General features: G+C 42.0%; 1 protein-coding gene across 13 annotated transcripts in view; it reads right to left on the minus strand.

Moving 5' to 3' along the window:
- The window catches only part of DYNC1I1 (dynein cytoplasmic 1 intermediate chain 1), a 174284-nt gene that overhangs the window by 75069 nt on the left and 77187 nt on the right, over positions 1 to 22028 (minus strand). For all 13 annotated transcript variants that reach the window (XM_015853636.3, XM_015853639.3, XM_015853646.3 and 10 more), the window contains one exon: positions 6146 to 6235. In XM_015853636.3, the coding sequence (XP_015709122.1) occupies positions 6146 to 6235 (90 nt within the window). The remainder of the gene's footprint in view (positions 1 to 6145; positions 6236 to 22028) is intronic.

A 22028-nucleotide genomic window follows, 5' to 3' on the forward strand; every position in this document is an offset into this window, starting at 1 on the left:
CAAGCAGCTCAGAAGTTCAAACTTGAGCCCGGATGGTCTCCTATGGCCTCGGCTCTCTGCCTCCTGCCACCAGTTTCATGGTCCCTGCAGAGCTCCACACATCCAGGGACAATCTCTGTCCCCTGCATAGTCCCCCTGCGCAGCAGAGCAACTATTACCAAGGCAGGAGCACAATTTGCCTCTAAGTGCTTTAGACAGAAGCAATGCGTGTGGAAAAAAAAAAAGAGAATGACTAGCAAAAAGTACAGGTTGACCTATTGCAGCATCCACTACTGAACAGTAATTGGCACTAGGGGAACTTATCTAACAAGGAAGCCTGTAACAAGGCAATATCCCACTGTCACCACTAAAGCATCACTTTCTGAGAATCAAAGGCAAAAGCATTACAATGCAGCAAAACAGCATAAAAGGGGAGCAAATAACTGCAAATCCAACTAGAAAACTCATTTTAAACTGCTCCAAATGCTGAAAATTATTCACTAAATCAAACAGTCTCTACAGGTTAGATATATAAATTTATTATTCGGTCGTTTGCCCACCTGGACTGGTAAAGAAAATACAACAAAAAATCTATAGAAAGGTGATAAGCAAAAACTAAACAGCTTGGGAGCTGTGGGGTGTTCACAAGCAATGGAGACACAAATGATTGCAGTCCTACCTCAGCAAAATCTCCCTTGCAGTTAGCAGCAATCTGTGGGAGGCCAGCAGTCTATTTATTAAACCCTCTTCAGCATCAGCAACACCCTGGCTAAAGTTTGTAGGGCATAAATCAGCTTACCTCATCCACCCGACTGACACACCAGATGCCCCCTGGCGATATTAAGCTTCATATTTTAACCTTATTTTCTTCTTTCATTCATCTGCCTCTGAAGTTTTATTTGAGGCAATCTCTCCTTGCAAGAATGTTAACATCTTTACTATTTCCACTGTAAAACATTTCTATAACTACTGTAAATACATGGAGTAGAAGCGAAAAAAAACAACAACAGAACAACAACAACAACAAAACCAACCCAAAACATACAAGCTTGTTCTTTCAAATATGAAGATTTTCTGACCATTTATCTTACAGAGCTGCTTCCATTTTCTCCTTGTTCCTGTCTGTCCATTACCTTGAATAAAATAAAAAGAATCTATGTAATTTTCTGCAATTTCTCTTCCTATCTGGAGGCTTTCGGTTACTTTGATCTCAGCTTTCAAGAGACACAGACGCTCTTCAAGGAAAACTACTAGAAACATAAGTAGCTGATCAAAGTACTTCTTGTTTTGTTTTGTTACAGAGACCTATGTGATGTGACAGTATCTCCAGAAATTCTAGGGAAGAATACAGCATTTTCCATCAAGTATCTTCTCTACCTGGAGTTAAAACCAATCACACCACATCTAACCCTCCACGTAAAACAAAGCCCAGCACAATGCTTTGCTTCCCAGTGCTGGAAGTTACGTGCTCATTGCCTGACAAGCAATGGATGCTACCAGAAAGGACACCCCCCACTTGGAAAAAAAAACAATACAAAAGCATTTCCCTATATTGCTAGGAACTAAGCTAAAAAATGCTGCAGTCTTATACCTATCTGATAGTAGCAGGACAGTGGTAAATAAAGAGTTGTGATAACAGTGCAGGATCAAATTCACAAGCATTTATAAAACATGGTTTGAGTCTTCTGAGGGAACCAAGAAGATATTTAAAAAACAGAGAAAGACCCATATTTAAGTTCTATAGTAGAATATTCTTCTGCAACGTAAGCAATTGTAAAAAGCTGGCAAAATAAGTAAAATCCATTAAAGGCAAAAAAGAAAGTAAGACCAGCAAGAGTAAGGGAATGAAAGAAAGGGCGAACTAATAAAAACAGTAAAGCAGGAAGCAGCCTTGTTATGAGAGCAGAGATATAACGAGAGACAGAAGGAGATTAGCAAAACCCTTTCAAGAGCTGTGTTATTCCTTTCAGTGCACATTTAAATCCATGTAGATTTCAGATGTGCTGACTACTGAGCACAGCAGAAATGCAAGGTGTGAGAACCACGAGGTGCTGAGCAGTTCTCTGCAGCTCTTGGTCCTCGTCTCCTTGCAAGCCTCCTGTTTTTCTGGTGTCTCACTTTCATGTTAGGCTTGATATATGCTGTGTCCAAGTTTGATGGACGCTACCATGTGCGAGTTACATCAGGTTTAAAACACAAGTCCCTGCACTGTACAATTGCTGAATGGGAGATTTTAAGGCACATTTTGGAATTTTTCAGTGCTGGAAAAGCAGTGTTGGGAGCCCTGAATTCAGAGCTCCACTGGGCAGGCTTGCTCTCACTGCAGGGGCTTGTGGGCCTGCATCCTTGAGTACACCCGTGCTGAGCTACCATATGACAGATGGATGCCCCTGTACTAGCTGTATGATTGATGGCAGCAAAACTGTGGGATTGCAGGCTCTTATCTACACCAATAAGACTTCTATCGCTCCCTTCCTGATGCAGGGTCCGGTGAGAGCTGTACTGTCTCCCCACCTGCACCATGAGCACAGCACACACACACAGCCCTGTGCTCACGTCCAGGGAGGGCATGGCAGGTCTTTGAAGCTGCAGATCCCAGCTTCCCCCTTCACAGCCTTTCATGCCGGTTTTTGCGGATATATCCAGGGCTTCAGATAAATGCAGGTTGAGGCCCACTTTCAAGACCCAGCCCGTCCTGCTGTTCATGTGGTTTCTCCTTGACACAAAGAGGCGCCTGAGGTGGAGCTCCAGAGCTCTCTGGTGGTGGAAAGCCCCATCCCACCCGATGCCACAATTTGGGACCAGGCTCTTGTTTACGTGGTCAGGGGAGGCTGGGAACAGGCAAAGCCCAGCCCAGTTTGCCGGCAGGTATCCCACACTTGGCTCTTCCCAGCACAGCGTGAGACATGGGTGACAGCCGGCAGCCATGTGGAAAAAACATGGCGGGGTCTTGAGGCTTCATGTGCTTCCAGCAGCTCATCAGCCAGGTCCCCACCTCCCACCCCCACCATGTGGGGCTACTGCTCTGCCCTCCTTGCCCCAGGGTAATGGAGGGGTCATGCCAGATGAGCAGGTGTCTCGTGTGCCTTGCAGTGATACTGGGACAAGTCCAGCACTGGGCTCTGCCCTGCTCAGGGGTCTGCTGCACTGTCCCACCCAACCCTACAGAGCAACTGTGGGGAGTGCAGGGGAAAGATGAGGAAATTAACTGTGTAATAAATGTCTGCAGAATTAAATCGAACTACCTATAAACCACAGAGAGAAGAAAAAAAATCACATTTCCTCTTAAAATACCATTATAAAAATAGAGCACTCCTGTCCCGTTGGCTTGGGGAAAGGGACTGGGTCCAATCATTATTTTTCATATCGACCTATTTTTGAGTTATGTTCATGAAAGAATTGTCTGCCTCTCTCTCCCAACACTTCCCTTTCCCATGTTGTTTTTTTTTTTTTACACTCCTATAACTCAAAAAAGGCCATGCTGATTTTTTTAATCTGTTAAAAATGTGCTCCCTGAGCTGAAACCAAATTTCAGCCCAGAGCAAATTTTTACGGCTGGGTTATAAATCCCTGAAAAACAGGATTCATAATGGAAGTGCTGACACAGCCTTAACTACTATATAGCAGTGTGAATGGCGCCACTATAATATCTATTAGAGATTCTTTAAAAAGTTTGCAAAATATTGTCTTGCCTTGCAGAGGAAAAGAAGCCAGAGTACTTAATGCCAACATAAACATGCTTTTAACCCATTATGTGCTAATTTGCAGAAAAGCTATTAATTCTGAGTAGGCGCACAGAGTGCACTACCGACAGGAAATGTTCTTAACTCCTGTTTGACTTGTAACATGGTTTTAATCACTTCCATGAAACACAAATGATGGCTTCAAACTCTGAATGTTGCTCAGAACATGAGAAGGGTGATTACAACAGAGAGGAAAACAGGAATTTGTTGGCAAAAGGGCTGAAGCCAAAAGGGAAAGAGCTACACCAAACAATAAAAATGGGACTCCATTCACTGTCGACTTGGGAAGATTGCTTCATTTGACTCACAGAATTTAATGCTAGACACCAGCATGCCACTATTTAATCTCTGTCATGACATATACTACAGGTCAAGCTCACTTTCTATCAGGCAATGAACACCTTTTCTCCTTCCCTGAACTCAGTCAATTGTCATCACCTCACAGAGCTGGTTCAGCTAAACAAGCTGTCCCTTGCTTTTGCATTCTGCACTTTGTGTGTGAGGGATTGGTGCTGAACTAATTCTGCTCAGCTACCATTCCCATGGTCTGCTAGATAGGGAAGGGAAGCACGCCCCCCAAACTGACAGAAATAGAAGATGTTGGAGATGGTGCTTGGTCAGCAAAGTACGTAAAAAACTTGCTTGAAAGCCCAGGAAAAAGTAGAACAAATCAATTCTGCAGTGCATTTAGATTCTTGCTTCTTTTCTTCATACAGGAATTTGTGCTTTCTTCCCAGCTAGTGTTATTATTACGTGGAAATAAATGGGGATGGGATCAATTGTTAGCTGAATCCTATAGGGCCATTCAGCAACAAAGAACAGTGCATAACTGCAGTGATATCAGCTTTTATGGCTTCCTGTTGTCATTAGGAAAAGAGATACTGTGCTAGGCCACTGATTGCTAGAACTTATGTGTAAGCTGACCCCACAGTTTTAGGAGGAGAGATAATTTTGGGAAAAAATCAGTTTTTCTCTACTGCTGTGCCTCTTGTTTGTGTCTTTGCAGGCTCTTCTGTGACTCTTGTTTCTGCTGTCTCTGCTGCTCCTTTCTGCCCAGGCCATTGGTGAGTGTGGGAGGTGAATGAAGCAGAAAGATGTGAAGGGGACGGAGTGAGCTCCAACCTTCTCATTTCTCCATGACCCAAATGAACAATGGGTATCGTAGGATTTAGGAGCAGATGATTTCCATGATGCTCTTAAGAAGGAAGGAAGATTAATTCATAATCAAAACAGTATGGCTAGTACTGCAACTCACTCCTGTGCATGCAGACAGTAAAAGGCAGTCACTATACACCAGACTCCAGCTTTTCTGACACTGACATAAATCATGCAGATTCTCCTGGATGAGACAGAAGCATCCACTGCTTATTCACAGTCCCACAGTCAGTGATTTCATGGGCTTCTCTGTACAATAACTCTGCATTTTTTTCTATAATGAGTCTGTCTTGTGAAAAACAAAACCAAGGTCACAGTTTCATCCCGATAATGATCACTACTGCATGACGTGACTTAGGCCTTACCTGAGGAAGTAAGTTACCTTTCAATAAGGTGTACAGCATAATGAGCAAACCCGGCAACAAAAAGCTAAGAAATGTTGGACAAGAAATTAATTTCCTCTCATAGTGAATTTGCTGATTTTTCAGCCCTTTTCCAAAATTCCACACAAAAGTCAATACTCCAGTAAATTTCCAGATTGAGAAGACCAAAGAAATATTACATCCTTCTTCTGATTAGGAAAGTTAGAATGGGTCAAAGTAAATGGGAGGCACCTGGAGCACCTAGTGTGTCCAGAGCAGACAACCCACTTTGACACAAGAAAGAAGCTGTAACCTGAATTTCTGTTCCTTGTAACAATGGAGAATGTCTCAATCCAAAGACATAGCAAAACCAGGGACCGCCTGGCTTCAGTTTTAACCTTAAGTTCTCTGGGGAAAGCTCCCACACAACGTTTTGACAGTCTACATTTTCCACTGAAATGGTATTCTGCTGGAAGATTCCTGTCCCCACCAGGTTTAATTTTGCCCCTCTCGAGCAGACAGACAGTTATGGGCTCTAAGTACCTTTGAAGATCAACCAGCTCTCTAGAGCTGCTGGAATGCCCGGCATTCACATTTTAAATCTTTCACTTAAGTAGGCTGTTTAAACCAGAGGACAAGTAAGCACCAGTCCTGGAATCCAAAAATCTCTACTTTGGTTTCCAAATTATGAGGACACGTTGCTTCTGCTGAACAGCAGAAATCCTACGCTGGGTCACTGGGATACAGTTTTTTGCTTTTATGCCACTAATGTGGCCCTGAATCAATAAAACTTGTGACCATTTCATTCTTGCATTGTTCCCTATAAAAGAAGTACCTGTGGAGTAACTATTTGCTGAATCAAGTCCTTTAAAACTGTAACAAAACTATTTTTGTTTGTTCAAGTACCTTCTTTCGTTTCCTGCTTCTGGTCTTGATTTTCCGTTTCCAAGTCATCCTGTGCTTTTGGTTCCACCATTTCTTCATCATCTTCATCCTCTGAAAAAAAAAAACAACAATGAAAAGGAACTGTGAGATTCTCCACTTCAAGGGAAAGGGACACAATACATCTATCTTTTTTTACAATCATTATCTGTTACTATGTAGAGGTAAAGCAAAGAACACCATAAGTGAAAATGTTTACTTTATACTCAAAGTGCCCCTTTTGGGAACAGACCCCCAGACTGCAAGACAATCTTCTAACACAGGGCACCTGCCACTTGTGCTCCCTGTGGCAACTTCTCATCTCGGATGTCATCTGAATATCTCCTTGACCTTGGAGATGACTTCTTGGATGGCATGAGAACAGATGCAAACATGTTTCAGCCTGGTAGCTATTCCAAAGTTGGGACACCTGTTATCCAGACACCTCATTTCCAATTCAATTCTCAGCAGATTAATTTATCTTTTGACCTACAGGAAGGGGTTAAATAGAAATATGACCTCAGGTCAGATGCCACTGGTAACATCAGCATAACATACATCACCTGCTTCACGCATGTGATCCTTTAAATCCTGCCAACTTCCACTTGGAGGCAGTCCCGAGACGATCACTCTGTACTCCGATCGCCGGGACGATGCCATGCAAATAAGCATGGCACAGTTCTGAAAAGTCATCACCATCAACGAGGGGAACACAGCAACCGAAAGCAGTATTTGAAGCTTAAGAGCCATTCTTGCATTAATATGAATTTAATGAACACTAAAATTTGACACATGTCAGTTAGTACTGCCAGATGTTTTAATGACCTTTCCTGACCTATGCAAATGTCTCTCTCCCTTCCCCTCTCTCCCCACATTGACATGTTCTTGTTTTATTCAGAAGGGCAAACCATTCCTTTCTTTATGCCTGTCTGAAGTTACAGCAGTTCTGACTCTCAAACCAAAACATAATGCGTTAGAGCTGGAAAGTCAGACCCAGACCTCCTTACTTCTTCCCACCTTGAGCAATGCAGAGAGCCCAGGTCCTTCATTCAGCCCACTCACACTCTCTAGCGAGTACAAACACAGATTTCTAGATTCAGTGAGCTACTAACACTGAAAATAGAGGTGATACAAAAAGCAGGAGTCGCAGCAATTAACAGTGAGGACAGAGAAGTCTACGGGCTGTGCAAGGATTATTCCGGAGGGGTTCTGGAGCAAAGACATAGCATCAAGGCACAGTAAGTACTGGTGCACTGGGTGGGTCCACTGTGTGAGGGAACAACATTATCCTGGCCTCAGGCATTCAGCCATCAACAGAACTGTGGTAGGTCCTCTGGGGCTTTCTGAGCAACCCATCTGTCACCGTATGGCCCATCAGGACATGGCCTTCAGCAGGCTCACTCACTGCTCTAACACCAGCACATTAACAGTGGGTCTGGTGGCAGCAAGTGACTTTGTCATGATGCTCAAGCTGCTCAGCTACCAGCACCTTCTCCTGTGCAGGCTGGCTATGATCAGCCCCAGCTTCTCACAGAGATGTTGCCGCTGACAGGTCACATTCAGCCAACAGTAACACACAGCTGCATTTTGTTTTCAATAATCTAATAGGCACCGTTCTATTCCCATCACTTTGCCAACCCTGGGACTCCTCCCTGAGGCCTACAGAGTGCTGGCTGCTAGCTGACATCTCAGCTACAGAGCATGACTTAGCCACAAAACCAAGGAAGCATCTCAGCCTGGGCAGTATGCTTTTCCCTTTTGGGAAAATGATGAAATCTTGGCATAAGATCTGCCATCATTCCCCCTACTTATAGTGAGTTAAACATGGAAAGCTCAGAGAAAAGGGGAAAATAGGTACAACGTGCACTCACTTTGATTCCTCACTTGGCAATCATATTTCCCTAGGTACCCTATCTATTCCTTGAAAGAACTTTTAGTGAGCAAACCAGGGCATTTAAGTCAACGGAGTGCATACACTGCTCTGCCCATTGTCTGAAAGTTAGCTAGCATCTCACAGCACCAGCAGAGAGTCAGAGAATGTATCTCACCATGTGTACACACAGAGGGGTAAAAAGGTCCATCTGTTCTCAGCCTAGCAGGGATGGGTATGCACAGAGGAGAGACAGACATTCCCAGTTTCAAAGAACAGATGAGAAGTGTGAGAAGAAAGAGCTGTGACCTGCAGAGCAAGAAGGGAATACTGTGCTAACCACAGGTACGCATGCATACAGATAGGATCAGAACAGTGTACAGATATATGCACACAGACACACTTATGGTAGATACCTAAAGAAGCCAACTCCCACAGGAGTTTTGTGAGTCTTGCTTTATAAGTTCTCATTCCCTAGAGCACCAGCTCTCGGGGCTAGTTGTTTATTTATGGATATAAGCTTCCATTTTTAACCTGTTTCCAACCTGTCTGCTGGCACAGGGAAGTTTCAAAAGGTGAATGGTTTGAGAAAACAACAAAAAAACCTTAATACTTAAGTGAAAATCTTGTGATTTTTAAGGCAGCATGCTATGCTTTTCAATGCTTGCTTTGTAATTTGCTAACGCATAGGGACAATGTAGCAAATGTGAAACCTAAGAATCTCTTTTGCAGCAAGTTTTCAGGCTGTAATGAAGTAAATATATTCCTGTCCTGCAGAAGTTCTTGACCTCCCTGATTTTGTGTGCCAAATTGTTTGCCTGTCCATTGCTGTTCCTACTTCTAAAGCAGAGGACAGAAGGCTACAGTGCAGCTGGAGTGGGGGCTGTAGTGATACTTCAGCACCTATTAAGGTAGATCTTCTTTACTTCCCTTCTTTCCCCTTCTGGGAACAATCAAAACCAAGTTTCCCTAGATTTCCCTAGATTGCAGCAGGAAGAAGAACCAAAGGTTATTACAACACATGCCATGCCTTTTTGTCCAAAAGAACACACATCAATATATTGGTTTTACTGGGAAGGCAGTGCAAGAGCTTGTAGCAGGTTTGATACAGTTCAGATGTCATTTATTTACAGAGAAATGTATGCATATACAAAAGAAAAAGTTCAGCTAAAAGAATGATATATTTGTGAGCCAAATGCTAAAATGCTCGTGAATGCCAGAATTTGGATTGCCTGGGCACGATTAGCCCCCTCCGCTCCCCACGTGTAGGCATGATGACATCATTCTGGAATTTCCTCCCTTTTGAGTGCTTGGCCTTATTTTCTGGGTGCTCACAGGAGACACACAGAGTCTGAAATGAAGGGAAGCTGAGCTCAAGTGGGCCTGTGCTTTAGAATATAGCATAGAAATGCTATGCATACAAAAGCGTCCAGATCTCTCACTTCCAGTTTTGACTAATTGTTGCCATTCTGACATTTTTGCCCCTTTTCTATGCGCTTCAGCACTTTTGCGTGACTATGCTAATGTTGCACAGGATGCACCAGAGAAACAAAGGTTGGAAGGCAATCAGTATTCCATGTTCAGTGTAACATTTGGACATGAGTTATGAAGTCAGAACAGAGAGTGGAAGAAAACAAGAACTAGAAGGGTTAAAAAACTGACTTCCCACTGACTGGTAGAAAATGGAATCTCTTGAGGAAAAAAATCTCCACGTGTTATCATGTAATTAAAACTGTATCATCACAGACATTCAAAAGGGCTAACTAAGGATACCCAGAAAACCTGCCTTCTAGAATAACCAATGTTACTTGGCTTTGAAACCTGAATGTTTATTTGCCATTGTTTCTTTTCTTTTTTCTCTTTTCATATCATTCACTATTTAATGTTGATGTATATGCATGCTTGCACATGTTCATAGCACATACATTTGCGACTGTACATAAGGATAGTCATACATACAAGCAATTGACTCTGCATATTCATATACCTTACACAATGGGAAATGCTTTGGCATTCATTTTCCTGTCTTTTACTTAATGAGACAAAGATAACAGCGAGTGTACATTTACTGAAGAGTGTGTGAGCATCTACATGCTTAGCTGTTTCCACATACACCAGTTAGTCTGCATACGCCATAGCAGAAATTGTGCAGGGAAATGACGACAGCCCTATAGCTCTTGAATACAAATAGCCTTTCCCTATGTAAGAACATATCTGGTGTGAAGGAATTCACAGAAATGACTTTTCAACAGCTTACATAGCAGTAGTAAGAGTCTCCCAGTCGTATTTGGCAAATAGAGTTGCTACTTAGACCAGTAGTGCTACACTCGGTTCAGACGATCTAAATCAGAACCCAAATGTCTATTAAAGGAACCACATGAAAAAGAGCTAGTAATGAAGAAATGTATGGCTACTGTGTAACACTTCTTTGTAGATCTCAAAGGACTTCGCAAAGAGACCAGTTTATTATGCCCATTTACTATGCTGAGGCTGACGCATAGACCCACTCTCTCTGTAGGTCGCTCAGTAGAACAACAGTTGGGTGGAGAAGGAGGGCTGACTTCAGAGTTTCAGCTTAGAATCCTGCCCACTAAGGCCACCCTGCCTTTTACTGTAAATAAACCATTTCTCAATCAAAATGATCACTAAGTGCTTAGGTTAAACAAAACGTTTGTCTGCTGAAACTGGTGGAGCCTTATGTGGGATTAATACAGACCAACATCTCTGGACCAAATACCGTTTCTTCCAACTCAGAGCCTGATGACCCTCTGGGCTCTTGGAGCTGGCCAATTAGTCCTAACAGTGCTTTGTTTAACATAATGAGGTAAAAACAGAGTGCTTGTTCTCAACTTGTACTTAGCTTTGAACATTCTTGCTTCTGTTGCAGGCCAGAAGGTGGTCTCACATGTCTAAAAGGCTGTTTTTATCCCCCCACCTACAGAAGCTGCTCTAATAAAAAAGTATGACATCTTTCTATAAACCTGGTTTTGTTTAATCTGTACGTAAACTACTAGTTTTCAAATGCTGCCTAGCTCCTGTGAGTCTGGTCTTTTGCTTGCCCTCTGCAAGGATAGAACACCATTTTGCAATCCCAGAAAAAGAAGGGGGAAACCCTGCAAACATGTGGCTAACTCACTGGCACCTGCAGGGGAAAAGCACAAATGTGCTGAACCGAGCCAAGTGTTCACAGAGAGCACAGATATCCCAGGAAGTTGTGCCTCGCATTTGTACAGAGCCGGATTTATCACCACTTGGGCTTTGGGTTTAATGGCTTATGGGTTTAATTATTTAGATGAATATCATTGTACTTGGGTGCATATTTTATCTTTGTTGGTTGCCTGAATTTTGGATTCCCACTTTTAGGCAGTCAGCACAGGTTCTACTCAAATAGTTTACTAAACAGCTTGTTTTTGTTTCTGTTTTTTGAGTTTCTGTAATTACAAGCATCTGCTTTCTTAATATATGTGCTACCATTTAAACAGCAAGAAGCATGCTGTGCATTCTTCTTGGGATCAGGACTTCTATCTCCTCAAACCTGCACCTCTGAGATAGTTAATAAGCTGCAGCTTCTATTTATTGTTTTAAGTACTGACAGATATACTGAATTAGACTGATGGCTCTGCTTTTAAAAGCAAGACTTTTACTAAAGGTGTATCTTCAAAATAGCAACTAAAATAGCACCACAATCATATATTTTATTGTCTAAGTCACAGATATATGAGAAGGCAGCAGGTTATTATATGGGATTTTATATCAGCATCAGCACTCCCTCGGTGCATGAGAAAACTCGCTTGTGAATATGAGACATTCAATAAAATTGAGTGTCTTCACAAGAAGCAGACTTGATTTTGAAACTGTGAAATACTAGAAACTGTTGCATCACTTTTATATTTACAGCTGTTCAAATTCATTTTGCTGTTTCTGATATGAAAGAATTACACTGAGCAAGGACAAGCGCATCATGTTTACACTGACATAAGCCCGGATCAAACAAGTTGAACGTTGTTGGCGTTATGCTGAGAAAAAGTTAAAACACCGTCTTTCCTCATTGACTGAATATTTTCCAGCACTAGCAAAAATATGCAACAAGTAAGGAAACACAAACTTTTCAAAAATAGGACTGCTTGACATTTCACATTTTTGAAAATCTATGATTTGCAATCTGGCTGAATGGCCTATTTTCATATAATGTAATTTTTTGAAACACGTCCAGTTTTTCTCTTTCATCTTTTGACTGCTCTTTGAAGCACGAAGAGAATTAATTCATCAGTGGGTTCTGTTTGCAGAGTGGGATGTGAGACTGGACGTACACTGGGCACATGTTAGTCATCCCAGATGGAAATATTCTTGCATGCAGGCTCTTCTTGGCAATAGGCAGCTACCTCCTAAAATGTATTTCTGTTAGCCAAAGCAAGGAAGATTACTTACTGACGAATACTGAAAAAACAGAGGTGAAGAGATCCTAGCCTAAGCTCTGTGCAACATGCAACAAATTTCCGCTTAGAATTTCATGTCAGTCTGAACTTGAGAGCACACCGCATGAAAAATCATACACATGCAAGGTATCTCTGCCCAGTTTCCAGAAAGACTCCTAACTGAATAGAAAGAACATTAAAAAGTTCCAGGTCTATTTTCAGAATTCCCCATCCCTGATGTAACACTGATGTATCTTGTCCTTATGAACTAGTACAGACAGTTGTGTTTTCTACTGGCATTATATCTGCCATATGAAAAAAAGGGCTTTAGAAGAAAGGACAATATTGGATGAATGTATGTCTGGAACCACCTTATTGTCATGACACCCAAAGGACTTGAATGCATGTGACATTCCTCCTTTGGTTTCCATCTATACTATTCATTAATTAGAAAAACGGTCTACCTGTATCCTCTTTGTTCACAGTTCTTCAACAGTAAGAATAAATCACAGCACTATAAGAACGGCCTCGTTAGCATCTTCCAACTCCCTTGATTATCTTCTTTCACCTTGTTGTGGTATGTTACTTTCTTTGTGTATGTAAAAAAGAGGCTGTATATATTGATGGAATGCAGACTGTATGAGTAATAATTCTTTCACCAGATTCAAGTATAGTGACTGAATCTCCTTGAAGAAAATACCTTACCAAAATTTAACCACAAGATATGTATCAAATATATTATATATAGTGTTGGGCATTTATATATCACTGTAATGCAGAAGACTGGAGGACATTGTTTCTCTAGAATTAACACATTCAGCCTAACATCTTCTGTGGTTAGCACACCAGTCATAATACACCAGTTTTAAAAGTGCAGGACTAATAGAAAAGACTGTAGGTCTTATCGTTTCTTGCAAAATGACATTCTACTCATGTACCAGTCAGCCACATCCCAGAAGTGTTTTTCCCTTCTGCAATGCCAATCTCTGCAAAGGACCCATAAAAGGCAGGTGATACTACTGGGCATTATAACCAGTTCCCTAGAGTCCTCCTCTCAGGCTTCAGCTGTTCTTGTACCAGTGCAATGCAGGAAATATGTATTTCACATAGAAAACAAACACCATAGCCTGACAGACTGAGAGGAGTAATTTAGCTCAGAAAATTTATTTTGCCTACAGCATAGGCTGTGTCTGTATGGTTGCCACTTAAAAATTTGTCCCGAAATTTACTACACTTCCCTTTTAAAACAAGTACTCCATAAGTAGCTCTTACTTAACCTTTCTTTTTAAAGCTCTCCTTAACAATTACTGCATTCAATTACTCGTAGTTGGGGAATTCTCAGGTCTCCTCATATATGATTTCTCATAACCATCTCCTGGTCTAGGGTTTCACCACTTAGCTGCAGCTCCTGTGTCTCTTCCCAACTTGTGTCTGCAGTCAGATCTCTCCTTGGTACACTGCGAAGACAGATCTTATTTTTCCACTTTGTGACAAATGATAGACTCTCACAGCCAAATGGCAAGGAAATGTCACAGAATTTTGTTTTACTGTAGCATTTCACAAATGCTGATATTAAACTACCAAACTCTGTTCACATCTCTGATTGCAAACCTTCACACTAGTTCAAGTATTAAAATCAGTGCCTCAGAACGTAATCATTTCTTTTCTAATTAAAACGGAAAGCTGCCTCTGATTCTTCAGGGAAGCATTCTTCTAAACCAAGAAACTGATTTTCCAGTTACTTGGCCTGCTCACAGTTTTCAGTTGTGGTGAAAGTCTCAGAATTCAAAGTGTCCCTTGTTTTTAGTTTCTGGTCGGTCTAGACCAGACATGGATTTTTCTCTCCTCTTTTGGACCGTTGCAACATCACACTGATTGAAAGCATTTTTCAGTCCCCAGAGAACTAAACTGCAGAGAGCACCAATGGAGTCAACACCTCTTCAAGCTGATTCCCTTTTCTCCTCTCCTCCCTCCCCAAAGCTCATGTTGAATTCTATTGTGCTTGAAAATATTCCAGTTGGAAGATGTAGCACAAAAAGAAAAGTACAGAAGTTTCCTTTTCTTGGCCATGGTTGGGTCTTCAAATAAAAATGCCAACATGAAATAATGGCAGAGCAGCAGAAGCTTACAGCAGCATTTACAGGCTGCTAGATCCCAAACCAAATAGTATAAATTTAAAACATCCTGCTGGAGTATAGCTCCAATAGCGTTATCCATTAGGGAAAAAAGCAATAGGGACACTTCATTTGTGTGGACGAAGAGGGATTTGCTAAATCATGTAGATTTTCACAACCTCTGAAACCTGGAAGAGGTTGTTTATTCCTCAGGGAGCTGCTGGCAGAAATCATGCTGTGCCAGCAGCACAACAGGACTCCTGCCCTGGGGAAGGGCACCCAAACACGTGGCTGATCTTGTGGATTGGGCCAGCTCAAGTCATTTTCAAACCCTCAGATCATGTAATAGTGTTAAAGCACAAAAGCCTAAGTACGTTAATGAAAACCAGTCCCCACAACCTATGGCAGTAGTAGCAATTGTAAAACAAAAGCCGCTTTCATACTACACAAGCACACACGCGCAGATGATGTATCTGGTATTCACATGGTGCCTGATTTGCAGGTTGGTCACAGAAGATCACTGCCTCAGCTGGACACTAGATGCTTGAAACCTTAACTACATGGCAGACCAAGTGAAACCTATGGGATTTTTACTGCTAATGCAGAGGCTAGGACTTTGTAGACTCTGCAAGTCATCTCTCCTACTTTCTGTCATGCTTCTGCTTAAGTAGGATGACAAAATCTTGCCACTGTGGAGTAAATTAATTCTCTATTTCCATATTCTGACTTGGTCATTGAGGCCACACTAATACAAGTTAGGTCAAATGCTCAGCTGGTGCTGAGCTGAACTTCTCTCGGCATTGGCTCTCAAACATGGTAGGCCTTTAAGAGCTTCTCCCTTTATTTTTATGAATATGAAGTAACATTTTGGCCCCAAACCCTAAAATTAGTTGTATGGCTACATAGTTGTTCTCATGGCCATGGTTTAACTTCAGCTTTTCCACACATCTCTCTTGCTTTCTCTTTTCTAAGGCACTTAACAAACAAAAAGCAGTGCTTAAAGCATTTTCTCTGGTAACTTCAACATCTGAGAGCACAAATCTTTGCATTTATACACAAACCTCAACAGAGAATAGCAGAGACAAGAATGCTGATGTATTACAAGGATAATTGGAAAAAACAACTATATTCATAAACAACTACCACAGCAAACACACAAAAACTCCCTCTTTGTCTCCCTGACACAAACATACATACACTTTGCTCAGCACTTTAAAAATAACCATTAGTCATAGGGCAAATGCATTTTACATGAGCAAAGGTTTGTTCCAACATATGTCTTTAAAAAGGCAGGCAAAAAGCATTTTATTAAAATGTTAAAACTACAGAAGAGCAGCTGGGTGAAGGCACAATGATTTGTGTTATTATTATAACAGGCACCAAACGGACTCTGCTTAATTCGGTTTCCCACTGATGCTGTTTCACCTTAGTCACTGGTGTTAGCCCTGATTTGCATCAGCCTGTGTGAAAAAGGAATTCCCTCTGACAGTTTTGAACTTGCCATGTTTTAATTTCACCCTTTCTGTGCACACAGAAGCACGGAGGCTTCCTCCCCTGCTATCTATCTCAGTTTCAGGGATACCGAAGGCTGTCAGCAGGCAACACCTTTCAGCAGCAGGGAAACCAGGGTGCCCTAAGCAACTCCTAAAACAGCTGCGGATGGCGGAATAAAATCCTGGTCTCCAGCTTATGGCCAGACACCGCCTCCCCTGGGCGTATGATCAGAGATGCTGTGGAGGCTGCTGGGCCTCCCTCATTGAGAGCAGCTGCTCACCACACAGCCAGCCTCCCTGGGCCTGCTGCACCCCTTCCCAGCCCTTAGTCCCCCTCTCTGTAGTATGACAGTGGCTCTGGCCATTCCCAGCCCTCTTTCTGCTAGGCCCCATGCTTCAAAGCCTCCAGCCCCCACAAAGGAAGGCCTCTTCCTTCCTCCCAGCCTCTCTCCAGCCTCCATGGCATCAATCTTCCTGAGGCTGGCATCAAAAATCCCCTACTTGCAACTGCGCGGGTGGTGTGTGTAGACAGCCATCCCCACCTGCAGGTACCTGTTTGACACAGAAATGCCTTCTGATTTGGATTCCCAAGTTAATGCTTCAGGGTCTTTACAGAACTTGGGTCTTAATATTCTTATTTAAAAAAATGCAAAAAACAGCTCTCAATCCCCACAAGTCTCCATAGATTGCTAAGGTTAGAAAAGCCACCTCAGCCTGGAGGGCCAGTGATGCTTTTCTGCATGGTGTTCAGTTTTATCAGAACTGAGCAGGCAGACTGCATCTGCACTTGGAATAAGGGCAAGATGAAACTGCAGCTGGGCACTGCAATTTGCTTCCTTGTCTCCAGTTTACAGTTGTGATTCACCAGAAAAATCATTTCTGTGGCTACTTTATATCTTTCACACTAAGCAAAATGGATCTGTTGAAGTGCTGTACAAAAGGCTGTCTCTAAGGCAAAATATTCCCTTTTCTACCCAAACAGTGTAAAGGCAGCTTGCAGGAACACTCAGCTGCAGACATGGGTGTTAAGTCAAGAGAACCACATGAAAATAGAGATAATCACAGAACATCCTGAACTGGAAGTGATTCAGAAGGACCACCAAGTTTACCTCCTGCCACCACACAGGACTACCCAAAATGCAAACCATAAATTAAATACAGTAAACTGGGCTATACTGCCTCATAGTCTTTCACTTGGAGAAGCTTCTCTGCATACACTTAGGAAAGAAAAAAAGGAAAAAAAACACAAACCAAAACAAAAGAAAGAAGCAGCTGGATTCAGCTCCTACGTCCCTTCAGCTGTAAGACAAATCACAGCTGCAAAGTTTACATGTGTTAAGTGGGGATGCCACAAGCCAATCTGCAATGAGGTTGTCATCCTCATCTGAGGAAACACAATGTGCATACATGCCAATGAATTCACCGCAAGTGAAGCATTTGGCAGAGATAATTCAAAGCACGTTGTACTTCATGCGTTGACTATTCTATCTGGAGCTGATCGTGAAACCCAGAAATGCTGCAGCCATCAGAAAGGTGCAGCCTCACAAAACCTGTGCCTTTTATAAAATATAGCCACCGTCTTCATGGAAGGGGAGAGATTAGAAAAGGTAAGCTGAAGAGACAGTGCTAGAAGTATCACAGTGGCATGTTTTGACAGTTTATGAATAAAATGTTAGGGGTTTTCCATTAAAAAGCATTTCTCATTTTGTACTTTTAGCTTATTTTAAAACATGAAATGAAGAAATCAAAATTAAGAGATAGCATTTTTTTTTTGTTAAAACATGCTGCTACTGAGCAGACTGGAAAATAAGGCAACGCTTTATTTGAGGTGGAGTTTGAGTGTAGTCCTTCAAACTATGACAAAATTCTATTTTGAAATGTCACATTACACAACACTGCATGGAGAAGGGATTCCCAGCTCTAAGTGGTACCCAAGTGATACAGTCTTAGCTGAGGTAGGTTTTTTTTTGATCTGATATTAGAGCAACTCAGAAGTACACCCTGGGAACACACTACTGTGATGTGCCTCTTCTCCTCTGATCTGAGATTCCATCTCCTACAAATTGAGGCTAATCAATTCTTTTAGCTGGGACAAACTTCCATTACTAGGTGGCTCCGAGCAAAATTCACATCTTCCTGAGAAGATGATAACTGACACAGTTGACAAATATACATGGAGCACATATGAAACACAGCTCAGTACACCACACCCTCCCCAAATTAGGAGGGAATGTACAAATGGGCATTTATCACATTTATCACTTCTGAAGGCTGATCTTGCCTTTTTTCTTTTCTTTTTCATGCAGAACTCCAAATGAAGGGGACAAATGCATCAGGAAACCAGCAAAGTACAACCAAGCACAAATCTCTACCTATGTCCCTTGCATGGCAAAAGGAGAATCATCTATGCAAGTCTGATAAGCTTCTCTGAAACCATTGTTTTAGTTGCTGTACCGTTATACAGCTGGATAAAAACAAGAAAATCAGCACAGTGGAGGTGTTTGCTTTGGGGTTAGACACTGGGGATAATGCTAAATTCAGCAGCCACAGCAGAACAAACAGAAACTGTGAGCTTTCCATCACACTAATGAAAATTCATTCAAAAGGTGAAGTGAAATGTTCTTCGAGAAGGATAATTCACATAAGCTGTGCAATTCAAATGTTCGTGCCACCACAGCAGCTCCACAGCACCTCAGGATTTATGTTTTATTTCAGTTTTCATCGGACTGCTCATGAATGACCAGCGACAAAAGAGCATGTGTGCATTTTTCTTTTTCACAGGTCCCGTTAATGAGGACTCTGTTGCATTAAGACAGTCAAGACTGTCTCTGGCAAAACGTGTTGAACCAAGGTGTTTGCGCCTGCATAAAATTAAGCCACAAGTAAAGCACTTATTTCTGACAGCAGATTTATAATAGCAAAATCCCAGCAGGAATGAAGAGTTAGAAACCACCGCTATAACCTTTTTCATAAACTTCACCTTGATTTAGTATCTCAAACAAGTAGCAGGAAAGGCTAACAGCAGAGGTAATCCTATCATCTTTTCTCTGACAGCACCATTCCATCTTTTTTGACTTCCTCATGCTGCTAACATGAATTCAAATCATCTGTGTTTAAAGTTAAACGCAGTGATTGACAGATCTTTGTAGTCTCAGTCCGTACTGAAGATTATTCTAGATACCTATCAGTTATTACTACAAGCCCTGTCTGATATTCAATACCTACAGGGAAAATTGTTTTTAACGGTGTAATATCTGATCTATTTTGAAAGCTATTTTAAAATAAGAAACTAACTATAACCAGGTGGCTAAAATCCAGACAGGTTTTTTTATGGGTTGATTTCTGGAGGGAGAAGGTGGAAGATAACAGCAGAACTCTGTTATACTGCAGTAACAACCATGATTCAGAGCAAAACACAGACAAAAATGAAGCATTTTATTTTGATTCCATGACATCAATCTCTGAAAAAAACACCTATTCAAATAACATACGGCACAGCAAAGTTTATGGGTTTGTTCCTGTCTTTTAATACAGCCTCATGACAGCATGTGCTGCTATGAAGTTACTGCTGGCTTTCACAAACACAAGTCACGTCAGAGCCCAGCCACTATGCTGCAAAACTGGGATACTGCAACAGACCTCTGGGCACACATCTCCTGCTGGGACACAAACAGAAAACACAGCAGTGAATCAGTGAAGGGACAGTAGTACAGAAAAGCAGCAGAATATCCTCTTTAATTAGCAGCCCGTAAGCTCAGCACTGCCAACCCCACAGCTGTGATGCAGCTATCAAATACAAATTCAGTTCTTGATTACAGAGTTACAGGACAGGCTGGCTATAGGCAGAGGACAAAAAGTCAGTTAAGTAGGATAGCACTCCAGTGGTGCCACACTCACAGAGAAGAAAGTGGAAGTAGTGTCCTCATACATGGGCAGACCAGCCCCAGTGGAAGAGATGGAAGAACAGAGGGAGAGCTGTGCAATGTCAGCTGCAGCACCTCTGGTTCTCTGAGCCACCTCAAGGCAGGCTCATCCACGCCCTCAACTCATCCTTCCCCACCACTTGGTTTTGCATCTGTCACTGTCAGACTTTGAATCGCTTCTGGTTAACGACACCCTCACACAACTTTATTTTCCCTGCCTTGCTGAAACTGAATAACAGGAGAAGAAGTACGAGAGAAAAAGCACAAACAGAGGGCAGGACATTGCCCTCAAATTCCACCACTTTTCAGAGCTCCTACTAACATGCCTGAGATCACACCCAGATCTTCGTGAACCTCGATTAACTTTGTGCTCATGATTAACTGAATTTGAAACTGCAAGAGACAAAGACCTAACAGTGCTGCTCGGTTCAAAGAGTCTTTCCCAGTTTTGTGACTGGGATATGAAGAGCAAGCACAGTTAGTGTGTTTTGGCTGTAAATCATGGTAGGAAAAAATAAACACAAGTGGGGAATGGAGCTTGTGTGTCTTGGGCTAGATGGGGTGGTTCGGGCTGCTGAATTCCTGGTGGTTTTCTCAAGATTTCATTTATCCCCTCTGTATGCTTCGCAATGAAAAATAAGTACCAAAGAGATGAAAATACAGACTTTTTAAAACCAACCTCAGTGCCCTAAAATCAAAGGCAGTAAATGCATCAGTAAATGCAGCAGACATTTGGCTAAATCTGAAAGTCATGAAGATGGGCATATTCCATCAGCAGAACTGACAGCTAAAAATAAGCTCACATAGCAATGTGAACAGAAGTTCCTTTTTCCTGCACCGGACAAATAAAATCTGATTGATTATAGCATTCTCAGTTTTGCAGTGCTACATTACATGGGAGCCTGAAAGAGGATGATGATTTAAATAAAAAAGATCCTCCTCTGTTTGTCAAGTTGTCATTTTTCCATCTGCAAATAATGAAATATAAACTATTCTGAAAGGGAGAGAGATGGAGGGGAATGTGTTCCACGGATCTGTGGAGAACCACATAGAAACATATACAGAAAAAGAAGCTGCAGCACGGAGCACTTCCTGACCTCCTCTTGGCTACAAGTCTAAAAGAAGTCTCCAAGGCAAGAAGCATGAAAGAGCTTAAACAAGAAACCCTTCAGAAGTACAGCTCTTTGCTGCATGAATACCACAACACAGGGAAAATCTGCTGTGTAGGAGTACAGTCCTCCCACTTGAAAAGAGCTGGTAATGCCATCATGTCACGGAAAGATTTTCTTCATGGCTTTTGTGCATTGAAGGCATTAGCAAAGTGGAAAAAGTGTGAGCTGACAATTGTGCGAAAAGAAGGGTTTCTTAATTACACTGTAAAATATGTATCATTTAAAGATGCAGTAGTGGTAAAAATACGTGTCGTCCCATAGAAGTGGATCAAAAATCAGTGCAGGTTAATCTAGCAGACATTTTCACTGGGTAAGGGTCTCAGGAGCTCTTTACAAATATCAAGGAGATGGCACATTCATCAGTGGAACATAAATAGTCCTGCCGCTCTAGTTCCCTTCTGCAGTATTTGCTCTCTGTCTGGACCCCTGCTACAAGTTAGTCCACAGCTCAGCATTTAGCCTAATTTGGCTTCTGTTGTCCCATTTGTTCACCATTTCCACTTCACTTGCGGCAAACTGCAAGTTAACAGTTAACCAGTGTGGACAATAAGGCTTTCAGGCTTGAGTTCTGGCTCAAATTGTGCACCCTCACGACAACATACACAGCCCAAGTGTCAGAGACAAGAATTGAAACCTGGGCTCTGTATTTTGATCTGATGTCTTACACAGGAGGTTGCGTGACTGAATTAAGGTCTTAAGCATCAGGAATGCAAAAAAGATTTCCCAGCATTTGAACCAGTACCACTGCTTGCAGACTACAGCAGGACAATGCCAGCTTTGCTATTTAGTGCCTTCCTGGGTATGCTGAATATGAACATATTCATTCATACTATTTCTTTCTGTTACACATGGATTCATCACTGCACATCATTTTTCAATTC

This window comes from Coturnix japonica, chromosome 2, assembly GCF_054131305.1.
Source record: "Coturnix japonica strain WE chromosome 2, WE-NBRP24, whole genome shotgun sequence".
In the NCBI taxonomy this organism is placed as follows: domain Eukaryota; kingdom Metazoa; phylum Chordata; class Aves; order Galliformes; family Phasianidae; genus Coturnix; species Coturnix japonica.